Raw genomic sequence first — 15,156 nt, 5'->3', positions numbered from 1 at the left:
GGACATCTTACAGGCAGCTCAAACACAGCATACACAAAACTGAACTTTGATCTATCCCCACCTGTTCGTCCTCCAGTTTCTCCAGCTCAGTAAGTGGTACCCATGTTGCTCAATACATATGGGAGTTACTTCCTCCTTTCTCTTATATCCTTCTTCTAAAATATTATTTCAGTGCATCATCAGAAAGAAGACAAATAACAAATGTTGGCAAAGATGTGGAGAAATGGGAACCCTTGTACAGTGTTGGTGGGAATGTAAGTTGGTGCAGCCACTGTGGAAAACAGGATGGAGGTTTCTCAAAAAAAAATCAAAAATAGAACTACCATGTGACCCAGCAGTTCCACTCTTGGGTATATATCCAAAGGAACCAAAAACACTAACTCAAAAAGATACATGCACTCCAATGTTCATAGCAGCACTATTTACAATTGCCAAGACATGGAAGCAACCTAAGTGTCCAACAGATGAATAGATAAAGAAGGTGTGAGATATAGATATAAATATAGATAGTTATATAGATAGATAGATATCTCCAGTGGAATACTACTCAGCCATAACAAAGAACAAAATGTTGCCATTTGTAGCAATGTGGATGGCCTTGGAGGGCATTATGCTAAATGAAATAAGTCAGGCAGAGAGAGACAAATACTATATGATATTGCTTATATGTGTAATCTAAAAAATACAACAAACGAGTGAATATAACATAAAAGAAGCAGACTTACAAACAGAGAACAAACTAGTGTTTACCAGTGGGGAGTGGTAGGCAATATGGGGGTAGAGGAATGAGTGGTACAAACTGTGGGTATAAGATAGGCTCAAAGATGTACTGGGAATATAGCCAATCTTTTGTAATAACTATAAATGGAAAGTAACCTTTAAAATTGTATAAAAATTAAAAAGTAATAAAAACTTAAAGATTACTTCAGTTTGTCCTCTTACCTCCATTCCTATTACAACAAGCCGCCACCGTGTTTCACCTCTTTTGCTGCAGTAGTTTCTTCTGGATTACCTCCACCCTTTGTCATACCAATCTGTTCTTCACTTAACAGCAAGAATTATCTTTTAAAATATTAAGCAGATCATATTACTCCCTGTTTAAATTCTCTCAATGTCTTTACAATGCATGAAGCCAAGAAAGAAAATGTGTCAAGTAGGTATTATACTACTGTGTCAAATGGACTAAGAGGTTTTTTCTTTTCATCTGTAAAACAAGAATAGTAATACTTACATCAAAGAGTTGTCGTTAAGAATTCAGTAGAGGCCATTGTTATTTTTGCATGAGTTTTGTATTAGCTTTCTCAGGGGAGAAGATAAATTTTAGTAAATATTTATATTATTAATAGTTACTTTGCCCAATTAGTACTATCTACAGGGAACCTTCTAAATGTTTCAGTGACAGCATTTTGATTTGTATTATTACGGCCTCAAAGTAAAGCCTCTGCCTTGATTAAAGGACACATTCCTGCTTTTAAAAATTATCAAACAAACCAAGTTCAATAAAAACCTAGGACAGAGTAAAGAACAATTCCAAATGCCTTCAGATCACTTTTTTAAGTTTTAAAATGGAAAATGATTAGATACTGTGGTTGATGCAATGTCACATCATGGAAGTGGAACCATTTTTGGCAAATCTCTATTTTTATTGATCTGACCTCGTCTTTGCCTCGAGCTGTGCAGGACAGTCAATTTCCAAAATAGCATCATGAATTCAGCAGCCCATAGTTACAGCAGTCCCCACAGCCCTTTTTTCTTTCAATTCACACATTCCGATTTAGAAAACACCATGGCGAGAATGAATCCATGAAATCTGCTGAGGCTGGTAGCTGAGAAGACAGGTGTGAAGGTGGGAATTTGCAGGTGCTGTGAGCTATCGCTCTAGAACTCTAAGTCAGCTCTTATCTGTGCCTCCTTTCTGTACCAGGCCTATCTGAGAGTAATAAAACCACTCCATGATGAGCTCTTTGGTTGGCTTACCATTTAGTTGTGAGCTGAAATTTTTGGCTTCTTGTGAGCTGAATTGATTCCTGGACTATTGCCCAAAAAACAAGAAGGAGGAGGAGGAGGAGATTATATATCTACAATATAGCTCTCACTTTTTAAATTTTTTAATTTTATATACAAGTTTTAAAGGTTACATTCCATTTACAGTTACTACAAAATATTGTCCATATTCCCTGTGCTGTACAATGCATCCTTGAGCCTGTCTTACATCCAATGGTTTGTACCTCCCACTCACCCACCCCTGTATTGCCCCCCTCCTCCCTACTGGTAACCACTAGTTTGTTCTCTATATCTGTGAGTCTGCTTCTTTTTTGTTATATTCACTCGTTTGTTGTATTTTTTAGATTCTACATGTAAATGATATTGTACAGTATTTGTCTCTCTCTGTCTGACATTTTTTTTTTAGTATAATGCCCTCCAAGTCCATCTACATTGCTGCAAAAGGCAAAATTTCCTTCTTTTTTATGGCTGAGTAGTATTCTGTTGTAGTAGTATTCTATATATGTATATATCTTCTTTATCCATTCATCTTTTGACGGACACTTCCATATCCTTAGCTCTTTTAGCTTTCATTTCACCTCAAAGTAGTGAATTCTCCCATTTAGTACATACTTGTACTAAATATACAATAAGCAGACTTTCTTTTTGATTAAGCAAAAAGTTTTTAAATAGAAAACAACAATTTGAAATGTTATGAAAAAAGAAAGACTTGCAACTTCATTTCTCAGTGGTAATTCGATAAACTACTTATTGAGAACACACCCTATATGAGGGAGGCACTGTGCTAGGTTGGCATCAACCTATACATGAATAAACTATAACAGCTGAAAAAGACTCTAAGATATCTAATCCAAACTCTCATTTTATGGGCAATTAAACTTCAGCCCTAGAGGAGAAAGTGACTTATACCAAGTAACATGTGTAGTTACTTATAGCTGAGACTAGAATACAATCTCCTAAAGAGTAAGACAGGCTCCCACTTCTCATAAATATAACTTTAAGTATATAATTTTCTCATTGTAAAAGTGATGCTTAAGGAGAGCACTGAGTAAAAAGAGTGGGTTGAACACATGAAATAACTTTCAGTCCCTCCTAAAACCCCACATAAACTATAGCAAAGGGATTTTGTGAGGCATGAACTAACATGGATGGGTAAAATGTAAGAAGAGACAGTAACAAAATTTGGGCAACTGGGAAAAAAGGGAATAAAGAGTCGATGACTTAATGGACCTAAAAATCAGAGCAAACCCTTTTGTCTGGCTGGGCATGTTGTGTCCTGTCCAAATCCAGTGGCCACTGCTCACTGACTCCAGAATGAAAGCTTCTTCTTGGTGATGCTGAGTGCAGCCTGGACTACAGCAAACCACAGCCCTGCTGAGAAAGCAAGTGCACAGCAGCCGTGAGGAAGGGGAGAACCATCCTGGTTTGCATCAAAAATTCCCCAAGGCTCAGGGATGGAAGGTACCAGATGATGGCTCTGGAGAGGAGGATAAATGGGAAGGAAGTGCACACACACAAAATAAGGATGGACTATAAGTACAGATACAGATACAGATACGGATACAGATACAGATACAGATACAGATACACAGATATAGGTATTCAGCCAGCCTAGAATGTATAAGGTGTGAGGCAGGGATCCAGTTACACTCTTATCTAAATGACTGGTTTTATGGAATATTTGTTGAATATCCACCATTTTCAAGTACTAAATATGACTATCTTCCAAGATCTGCTTCCAATGTTTTATTCTAGCCATTGACCTGTCTACATTACTATGAACTTCGTACACTTGTGGGTCTAGGAAACATATCAGATCTCAGTCTTTAGGTTGGGTCTATCCCTGTGAAACACCTCATTTCTCTAAAACGAATTCTTAAGACTCGAGTTCTTTGCTAGTTCTCTGTTTGTCTCCTCTTAAACATCTGAAGAGTTTACTGTCCTTCATGAAACTCATATATTTTTCTTAACTGCATCTCAACATGAAATAAATTATCTCAGTGATTATGAGAGCAAAAGTATGATAATTATCAGCATTCTTTAGTCCTTAGATATTTTGTTGGTCTTTTAATTGTGTGTTTCGTCTGTAAGGTAATGGAACATACAAGATCTGCTGGTTTTAAAGCTGCCTTTTAAGCAGCTGAGCTCCCCAGCCTCCCCTGTTCATACTCCCTAGCTTGCCTCTGCATCCCAGTCATAGTTAAATACAGTCTGATGTCTATCTGCACAAGACTGCCTATCACCTCCAGTCATCTGTAATGCTATTGCTAGTGCTTAAGAGATACATCCTTCTCATTCGTCTGGCTAAGTTATCCTATAGGAGTTTGTTTAAATATCACACCCTTGGGAAGCCTTCTTTGCCTCAGCAAATAGTTATGTATGCCCCTTACCTTCTGCTATAATACCAGGTACATTTTCCAGGAAAGTGCTTATCCCGTTGGGTTGTAATTGACAAGTCAGTGGACTGCCTGCCCACTGGATAGTAAGTTCCTTGGGGACCGGAATTCTCTCACTCTCACCTATATCCCTACAGTTAGCACAATCCTTAGCACATAGCAGGGACTCGATAGTTGTGTCTTGACCAGAAAGAGAAAGAAAAATACCATATGATATCACTTACATGCGGAATCGAAAAAAAGAGACGCAAATGAACTTACTTACAAAACAGAGACTTACAGACATAGAGAGCAAACTTATGGTTACTGGAGGGGAAAAGGGTGGGAAGGGACACATTGGGGGTTCGAGATTTGCAGACACTAACTACTGTATATAAAATAGATAAACAATAAGTTTATACTGTATAGTACAGGGAATTATATTCAATATCTTGTCACAACCTATACGGAAAATTGAAAAGGAATATACGTATGTATGTGCATGACTGAAACATTATGCTGTACACCAGAAATTGACACAACATTGTAAACTGACTAGATTTTAATTTAAAAGAATGCAAGAAATTTATGTCTTGAGTGAATGAATGATATAAGCTCATTGAAGAATGTTTAGGAGTAAAACTGAATTTTTTTTTAAAGAAAAGAAAGTGATTATAAATCCCAAACTTGAGACAATTCTTATTAGTATTTTTGGCTTTTCTGCTACTGGCTAACTTTCTCTGTCGACTTCACTGTACATAAAGCTGTGAATACTTCTATTTTCCCTTAACAGCATACCGTGAACATTTTCTTCTGTAACTACAAACTCTTTGGAACCATCACTTTAATGATTATAACCAGGAGACTGTCTTTTAGAAGTGACCTAGTTTACGAGATTTTTTTTTATTGTTGGGCTTTGTTATTTGCAGTGTTTTGCTGCTGTTCTTTATTCCTTAAATGAATATTCTTGAAGCTCTTATTATATTCTCTACAAAACATTCTGGAAATGAAGTTACTGGGTGAAAATTTCACATCTGAGTACAGTTGATCACAGTACTTCCCTCAGTATACCCTGAACTGTAATACACTCTTTTTTAAAGAGTGAAAATTTCATAAACAAAAAGGAGTTGCTCGTTTTTACCTGATGTTTATTGGTCATTTATGTTACACTCTTCTGTGAATGGTGTAACAGTAACCTTTACCCATTTTTCTAACTAAGAGTTGGATTCAGTTTTTCTCGTTTATTTAAAAGCTCTCTATATGTTAAGAATATAATCCTCTGTGAATTTGTTTTACAAATATTCCTGGTGTGATATATGCCTTTGAGCTTATTTTTCATGTTTTTTATGTTTCTAAATTTTCACACACATTTATCAATCTTTTCTTCTGTGGCTTGATCAATCGTTTTTCCAAACAGAAATTCCTGCCCTACTTAGAGATATTAGAGCTACTGTTTCCTACTTAGGTATATACTTGTAAGATACATTTTCTTCTAGCTTCATTAGTTTATTTTGTTTACATTTAACTTTTTATTTAGAATTTATTTGGGGGCATAGAGAGAAAAGGCTCTAACTAGATTTTTTTTTCAAATTAGCCAGTTTTCCTAATTCCTTCTCTTGGGCTTCAGTGAAATGTTATTAAAGGCAATTGTATTGAAATCATCAGCCTCTGAAGACACAGCTCTATGTTCACTGTGAACTTTGCTTTTCCCCCCAGGTGAGCAGGAGGCAGCGGTAAGCAGTGATTCTGACATCTCACTGATTATGGCGATGGAGGTTGGACTTTCTGATGTAGAACTTTCCACTGACCAAGACTGCGAGGAGGTGAAATCTTGAAATGGCAGATCTGGAAGAAAGGGATGGTGGGACCCCAGGGGAAGGAAGGGAGAAGCGCCCCAAAGTTGGACGAGGCACACGCACCTCCAGAGCACTTTGACAACTCCAGGGCGCTCCACTCAAGAAAGGTACCGAAAAGCAATATCCAAAGTCACGTTCATCAGGATGCAGTTTCTCCATCTCCTCAACAGCCCATGGCCTTGGCACCTTGGAAGCTGAAAGCTGATTTTCTCTCCCATGTCTTGTAGACACACACTTTGGAAGTTCCTAAAACAGACTGAAGGGACACTTTTAGGGCTTCTTAGTTTCATTTCAGTTTTTTTTTTCCAGATCTTGTTTTCCTATTTGGGGAATGTTGTTGATTTCTTGGTAGTTTCTTTTTAAGGTCTGTGTGTAGTTTACTTTATGTCCACTCCTTTGTTCTCCCTTTGATTCACTCCAGCTTTTGTACAGAGTTCTGTTTGGAAGCACCAGCCCCATTTGTGTTCCATCTCTGAGATTAACGGCCTTGACCTCTCAGCATGAAGTGTGCATGGCTTCGGGAAGTGCCTCGGCACCCTGAAACAGTCTAAGGCCAGCTTTCGTTTAGAATCTAAATTCTTTCACATGGATCTTGAAAATCCCAGCTGCCAGAGACCCCCAACACCAAGCTCTGAATCTGCTGAGGCCACTCCTCGTTTTTTTTTTTTTTTTTTTTTTTTTTTCAGCTCCTTCTTGCTGGCTTCCACTTGCCAGGTTCAGTTAGGGACCCACGTGACGTGAGAAGGCAGTTCTAGGGGGCATTTCAATTCATCTGAGCCTTACAGTCTTTGGCTGAATTCTGAACTCACAAGGCCCCTCCAGGGCATTAGCACCTTTCTTTGTGACTGTAGGGCTTGTCGGTTGCTGGGACTGCAAACCCGGTTTTAAAACCAGATACCACACGCTATTCCTGAAAGCAAAGGATCTGTTGCACTGGTTTCCCCAAGGCTACTACAGTCTTCTTTTGTTACCTCCACGAGTGGGTTCTGCAGGAGATGGAAGTTTTAGAAAAGATCCAGTCATCTTTGGATCCAACAGAGCAGGGGCTGCAGCAGCACTCAGGTCTTCCCTTCATTCCAGCACACTTCTGGTAAACCTCACCAGACCTTGAAGGATTTAGGTAAATCCTTAGGAGGTTGCTTCCAGGGGCACCCCTGAGTGCGTCTGGATACCAAGTTAGGGGGAGGTGTGATTTGATAAACGATTTGATCTAAAAAGTTCAGCACAGGAATTGTTGAAGTCAAGTTTCTCCTGATTGAGAGAGAGAAAGTCAGAAGGAAAGGAAAGGGGGCATCAAAGGAATTCTAAAACCCATAGGTGTTTTTAAACTGTTTATGTTGTTATTCTTTTTTTGTAACTATGACAGAGATGTGCTATTTTTTCAGTGGGAAATTTTGTAATACATTTAGACTCTCCAGATGCAGAGATGACTAAGGCAGGGTGACTCGTTTCTCTGGACCATCAGAGGGGTCACCTCGTCATCTGTGAAAAGCCATGCCGCTGTGTGGGTTCCCTAGGAAAGAAAGCTTCTCTCGCTGAGGTATTTACGTATTTGAGGAGGCCCTTCCACCTCGCTACACTCATACTCATCTAAAAACAGAGTTTGGTTCTGCTGGAAAAACCCCGCTGCCTGCAGAAACATTTCCGTGTACATCACGGGAACCCACTGGTGGCTCTTTTACCACCAGCTTTAACGAGTTCCTATTTGATGCTTTCTAAGTAGGCAGCAAGGCAAGGAAAATGATTATCACCTTCAGAAATGTCACATCTCGCTAGGAGTCCAATACTTCCTGTAATGAAATCCAGGATCTACAGCCAGGGAGGAAGGAAGACAGCACCGAATCTGGAGTCAGGAGGGCTAGACTTCTCCATCTGCAAAGCGAGGGAGTTTAACAAGATTATGCCCAAGGCTCTTTCTGGTCTTAGGACCACTAATGAGCATGTTGCCAGGAGGATCTGTTTTGTGCTGATGGTGATGACATATAGCAGACTTTCTACCTTGGGGAGGCAGAGTTTCTTGACATGTAACAGAAACAAACAGCCTTTGAGATCTGGCACTCCTGTGTTGCTGAGAAGGACTGTCCAAATGACTGGCGTTTTAAGTCCAAGTAGGAGTCGTTTGGTTTTGCCTTGGCTTAAAACCCCACGTAGTCACAGAGTTTGCCATCTCTGGATACCTTCAAATCCTAGTTCTCAGGGTGGAATTCTTCATCTCAAAATACTTCTTTTTCTCGGTCAGCAAACGCCTGCACCACCTACCCCGCCTTCAGTAGGTTTGCCCAAAACAAAAGTTGGTATTAACTTAAGTCAAGTGGAATTAGAAGAAGAAATCAACAGTAAAAGACATGTGGTATTCTATGCCCAAAGAGAAAATGCCTTTTGGATTGATGGGTGTCAGCTCCTCCTGCCGGGGACCAGGTGAAGCAGGAGTTGGCTGCATATGTGCTGTGGCCGCGGCAGCCCCTGTAGGATGCTGCGTAGATGATGAGAGACCCAGGAGGCCGATCTGAGGCCTGTGGGCCTGACCCCAAGGAGGTTCTGCTGCAAACTCCCTGAGCCTAGAAGCTTCTCCTTTAACGAAAGTTTGTTTCTGAAGAGTTTTCCTGTGGTTTTGGTAGTTTAAAAATAAAATGTTAATCGGCATGGAAGGGTTCCAAAAAAAAAAAAAAAGGAAACAGCCCTTTCCCCACAGCCTTCTTCAGCACCTTCCCCCAAAGAAGAAACTCTGCCCTGGGGCCCTGCAGCTCCCAGACAGTGCGGGAACCCCCTCAAAGAATGTGCAGATTTGATGTGTATTTCCCCGTAGTGTCTAGACCAGCCCAGTCCAATAGAAATAGAGTGCAAGTCACACATCCAAGTTTAAACTTTCTGCTGGCCACACTGCAAAAAGCGAGCTGAAACAGGTAAAAGCAATTTTAATAATACATGTATTTAACCCAATATTATTATTGTTTCCACATGTAATGAATTACTTGACATTCTTTTTTTGTGCTACGTCATCTAGATGCAACAGGTGTCTTACACTCACACACATCTCTGTTTGGACTTGCAATTTCTCCAACAGTTCATAGCTACGTGTGGCTCATGGCTCCCTACTGGACAGCGTGGGGCTGGAGCCGCTCCAGGATTCTCGCAAGGTTCCCTGACACTTACAGGGAAAAAAGGTTAAAACTGAATTACCTCCAGAGACAACTGGACTCCACCCCAGTGGCCTAATGAGAGGCCCCCAGGTCCATTTCTTTGATAATGAATAAGCACTCCGGCCACCCTTTTTCAAATTTTTTGCTTGAACTTTCTAACTGCAAGACCATGACCATTTACTGTTGCTTCCTTGACTGGTTGTTTTTTTTTAAAAAACACACATGCCATATTGATTTGGTACTGAGACAAAATTATATCCCTCCCTTCTCTGACAAACCGTTAGGCTGATGTGTGGCACTCAGAAGCCAAAGAGAATTCCAGACTCTAGTGATCCAACTTGACCCCCGCTCCCCGTCGGCCTTCTTCCTGATTGGCAGAAGGTCTCCCAGTCCCAGTGCCCCCTAGCGCCACACCTGTAGCTAAAATGCCCGGATTTGGGAGGGAAAAGCGGGAAGGTACATCTCCACTCCAAATACAAGACTTTGTGCAGACTTACTGAGAAACCTTTGAGGCTTGTGACTGTCGGGCCTCTAGTTGGTGAATTGTGACCGCCTGCAACTCAGACGCCAGCTCTCAGTTGGGAACGGGGCATCTTGCTGTCACCCCCAGGCTGTGGTCAAGAGAAGGAGCATTTCCATTTCCTCCACAATAATTTAGTCACCTCTGGGAATCACTATCTCCTGTGTGGCTGGTCCCTTTGGGAAGAACTGAGCCCTGATCATGAATAAAGCATCTAAATATTGATCTCGTCTCCAGGGTTTGGAGACCTGCCACCCCTAGAATGTCAGCTCCTGTCATCTAGGCAGGGAGAGATGGAGAGTTTGGAGAAGGTGGAAAATTAAAAGGAGCAAAGGCATCTGCCTTTTCTGACATCACATAGTCATGATCGTGACCATGGAGGCAGATCTCTGTCCAAAGAGGCTTTTTTGTTTGTTTGTTTTGCTTTGAGCACTTCCCTCATTCTGATGGAAACATCCTGGATGTTCATGCGTCTGGATTTGGTCACGCAAGTACCCAGTGGTACCTTCAGTCAGTGCTTGACGTCCCTGCAGCTGCCACACATTCAGAACCAAAAATGACGACAGAGAGCCTCACATGGGACTCTTTTAGTCCCCATCGTGTTCATCATATTCAGATGAAAATTCTTACAGAGGAGGAGAAAAAAATTGGCATTTCGTTGTCCGTTGAATGCATCACCTTGACTGAAAACAAAGAAATCTCATTAAATCAAAACTCCTTCTGAAAACCTGGGGATAGAGAGTCACTCCCGCTGTGGAGGGAGGACCCAGCCCTCTGTGGTAAGGTAGAGCCGCTGAGACCGTTTCTGGCAGCATTTTTTTACATGCTCTCATTTTGATTTCTTTCCCTTTTTTGTCAGGGTGTGTCTCTCTCTATCTCGGGCTCTCCCTGACTGCCCGTCTCTTTCTTTGCACACACACACACACACAAATTCTTTTCCCATCTTTCAGGACAGAAAAAAAACAACCCTTAGTGGCCCTGGGTCTGTGGAGTCACCGTGGTTGTGATTGCCATTGTTTTCCGGTGTTACTGTTGTCGGTGTTCCTCTTTGTGTTGTGTGGCAGTGTCTGTAGCTGCACTTCTGAGGAGGAGAGTCAGTTTGCTATAAATGAACTTCCCCTGAAATGGAGTCAGCCTCCTTTTCACTTCTCATGTCACTAATTTTATTACAGACCGCCTCTAGCTATTGCCTCTTTTTTTTTCCCTAAGGCTTCCTTGTCAGAAAAGTCTCCTACACCAACAATGGCAAGGTAGGGATTGCAGAGTGCTGTCTAATCCATTATCTTCCACCTCCAGCGGCTGTGACCCCCTTAGTTCACCAGCGGCCCCGGGATTAGGATTTCTTGGGAAAACGTGTGGGCTGAACTGGATCCGATGTCCACCCCTGCTTCCTAACATCTTAGCGCAAGAGCTTGCTCTTCGGAAGTGATCTGAGAGGCCACTTCTTCCTTAAGACATAAAAAGAGGCAAAAAGAAAGTATTTCTTTAAAGTGAGAGACAACAACTCTTTGTGCAGCGTCCCGTGTCACAGAAGTCCCTCATCCATGCTACTCATGTGGCTGGGACTGAAAAGTACATTTGATGATGGCTGTTAAAAGGTGATGAGGATACTGCAGGAAGTCAGAAAAGAGGATGGCAGGATATGAACCTGGATGCTCACCCCTAGTTTCAAAGCTGGCCTGTTCTTGTTTTTTGGGTTTGGTTTTTTTGTTTTTTTTTTTTTTTTTTGGATGTGTATGTTTTAAGGAGTTTAATGCTCATGAGTTAAACATTCCTGTTGCAAAGGCAGTTGGGATTACCTGAAAAATAAATTAATTCTGAGAAGCAAGTAGGAGTTCCTCATCGCTTACGTCTTCCCTTTCCCTGCTCTCCTCCCCATCTCACAAGTCCAGGCCCATTGTAACAGGAATAATGAATTTGTGAAGACCCATGAAGCTGTAGCTACATTGTTCCACTTTGAGCCTTTTTGATGACATTCAGTTAATCATCCCAAAACTCAAGACATGATTCCACATCCTGGATGGAGACCCTAAATTATCTAGCCCTTTAATTTCCAAACCTGTTCATTCTACTAAGGACCCACTGAGGTCATTCACACCTCTTTACTGCCCTCTGAACTCTGCCTGCCTTGAGTGCTTCATAATCAGGTGGCTTCTTCAGGAATCTCCGTGATGCAAGACCTCATCCTTGTGCACCTGTTGATGTTTGCACTTAATTCAAAGCCATTCTCTCTCTGGCCACCTGATATTTGTTGAGGATAATGATAAGGCAAGAATATACATCTCTGAAGAGGTTCTGTATGTCTGAAGAGAGGGAGGAGGAAAATCCGTGAAGGGAGCTCACCCTGAATTATTTAAAGTCATTGCTTGGTAGAATGGCTGTGCTCTTGTCATCCTTCCTGAAGTGAAGGGCTCGGAGGACCACGGAAAATGTGGGGACCATGTGTACTATATAAACCAAAGACTGATCACCATCCAAATGGACACATGTTTCTTCCAGCGACTAGTTTAATTTCCTCCCAATGTTCTCATCAGAATAAGTGAAGGTGGTTTGCTTGGTCCAATCAAACTGTGCATCCTTAGGGGTTTTCTCTTGCAGGCTGGTGACTGACCTTATTAAATCCAGAAATTTAATTTTTAAAAAAAGCACCATGGCCTTAGTACCATACCATCTTGAAAGTCTAGTGTTTAGTCCCCTTTGCCCTCAAAAGTTTCAGACAAACCTAGCGCTTTATCAAACTCAGAATATTGTTCTCTTTGAGAATGTGAAGATTTTTAAATAGCCAAAGAATTTTCATGTATAAGAGCTAGTTAATTATAGCATATCCCACTCATTTGAAGAAAATACCAAACTATTGCCTGTTGAACTAGCTAGTAGAGTCGTGGAAGAAAGACTCCCAACAGAGGGACTTTTCAGTCTGTGTTTGTGTTGGCGTCTGGTGGTACCTGGTGTTCAGCTGGATGTTATTGCAAGGGGGCAGGGTGCCCTCTGCTGGAATTATCGCCATTATTCTTTCAGCCAGCTAATTTGACCAGGGTCCCCATTTCCTCAGCGAGTGGTTATTTATTTGCCTTTCATCATCCACTTTCCTCAGTAGTTGAGAATTTGGTCCACGTTTGTCAAAAAGAGGAAGGGATGTCACAAACCCTAAAAAGTTGGAGGAGGACCCCATGGAAGATCTCACTGTCAGCAGCCCCTTTCTTCTGCAAAACGTTGGGAAAATGGTGTTTGCTCTGTTTGCAAAAGATGATGCCTCTGGCTGGAATTGTGTGCTCTAATTGTTTTGTAACGTATCTCGACCGTTTTTCTTGTCAAATTGCAAAAGAAGATCAATAAACAGACTTCTTTCTTATGAATGTAAATGGTGTGAAATACTGACATGTTTTGTACATGTACATATAATATATTTACGTCCTGCTTTCACATTAGTAATCTGAAATGGTTGTACCGTTTTATAATTAGAAAGAGATGTGGGAGGGGGAGGGAGGGGTGGTTACTTTTGTAGTGGGGTGTCCCTTATATTTAGAAAACTTGAAGTAATTTTGTACTTGTGAGAAGTTACATTCCATTCATTTCCTGAAAGGCCATGGGTATTGTTCACGAGCTGGGAGGATGATTATGCAGGGAGCCTCCCAAGCAGCATCTAAGTGACACCGATTTTGTGGACTCCAGGTCATGACCAGAGATTACCAGTTCAATAATGTGAAAAGGAAAAACCCAGCTTACTTTAGCCCCTTTGTATATAGCACATTATTACTTCCTCTGGAAAAAAAAATCTACAAAGAATGAATGTACTGTTCTGAAATAATCCAGACATGGCATCATAAATCAATCTCTAGTATCTACCAACGAGCAAGAACGCCGATGGATTTATTTTTTTTCCTTCTTAAACACGAATTACGTGCTTTTGGTATAAAGTAAACTGATGTCACTGGTAGGACTTTACTTCGCTGCCCCACGAGGTCTGCAGATCCCACGCACGGCAGTCCCTCACAGCATTACCCGTCCTCTCCATATTCAGGTCATGAGACTGAGCTTCCTTGATTTATTTGCCGTGTGACTCAAAATCACAAAAGTTACTTCTCATGGCATTGCATGAGTAACTTTTTATTTGGACTTCAGTTAGCTCTTAACTGTAAAAAAAAAAAAAATTAATAGTGAATTATGTAGCTGTTTTACCCAAACATCATCTTCTATCCAAAGTCACAGGCATAGTTAAATGATTAGTTAAGGCAGTGTAGTTACTGGTTTTTGTTTTGTTTTGTTTTGTTTTCTGTGTAAATCTCTCTCTTTCCTTCTTCCCCACCTCAGGCACAGACCTTACTCCTTCCAAAGCACTTTATATCTCTCTTGAAACACACAGAAGTTTCGAAAAACTGTCTTTGAAGGGATTTGTCTTCTATTGGGAGGCATGACTTTTATTTTGCTTTATTCTATTCTCTATGTGCTTGGAGAGCATAAACCATTTGTCTCATGCAGCTAGTGATGAAATATTAAAGACAATAGTTGGAAACGTTCAATCGCACAACATGGCTATTTTTGTTATACAGATGACTATCCTGTAAATAAGTGCAATCGTGTTCTTATGTACTGGTTTTTAAAAAAAAAAAATGCAACTCTGAAGCTTTGAAAAGGATTGTGAATTCCAGGAAATTTCATTGCAAAATTTTGTTTGGTTTTGTTTTTTAATAAAATGAAATCAGATGCTTGCGTTTTGTGTCATCCATATTTTCCAACTGTGTTGCCTCGCCTGGAGTTCCAGAGGTGGCCCTGTGGATTATAAAACATCGATGTTTATCGTTAAATCACGATCATGTTAAAAGAGTGAGACAGGAGATCTTAGTAACTTCTTTATTCCTCTCGGGTAAGTCAAGTACCAGGTACAAAGCCCTCTTCTTAGCTCTGTTCCTCTAAGGGAAAGAATTAAAATAATTTGAGCAACTCAGAATAAGAAGGGCTGCTGAATTAGCTTGAGGCACCGTTGGATAGAAACTGAGCACTTCCATCTGAGCCGCCGTGGGCAAGTCAAGGGGGTTACACTGTGGCGGCAGGTCCTTCTTTATATTTATTTGTACACCCCTACAGGGTTTTAAACAGCAATGCCTTCAAATGAGCAAGGGAATGTTAAGGGAATTTTTAAAAACTGGGAGCTGTCAACCTCGGAAGGTAGGAAAGGAAAATGGAAAAGGGGAGAGGTGCCCTCTATTCATTGTTATCCCCCACGTCGAACTGGCAGGCCCTGGTGTGGCTTAGAGCCTCTG

General features: G+C 40.9%; 1 protein-coding gene across 1 annotated transcript in view; it reads left to right on the top strand.

The window, feature by feature from the left end:
- The window catches only part of RNF150 (ring finger protein 150), a 225,570-nt gene extending 210,967 nt beyond the window's left edge, over window positions 1-14,603 (top strand). Inside the window, exon 7 of the mRNA XM_032463956.1 lies at window positions 6,096-14,603. Coding sequence (XP_032319847.1) covers window positions 6,096-6,214 — 119 coding nt within the window. The 3' untranslated portion in view covers window positions 6,215-14,603. The remainder of the gene's footprint in view (window positions 1-6,095) is intronic.
- The last annotated feature ends 553 nt before the right edge of the window (window positions 14,604-15,156 follow it).

Source organism: Camelus ferus, chromosome 2 (genome assembly GCF_009834535.1).
Source record: "Camelus ferus isolate YT-003-E chromosome 2, BCGSAC_Cfer_1.0, whole genome shotgun sequence".
Lineage (NCBI taxonomy): Eukaryota > Metazoa > Chordata > Mammalia > Artiodactyla > Camelidae > Camelus > Camelus ferus.
This window is presented reverse-complemented; position numbering and strand designations above follow the sequence as displayed.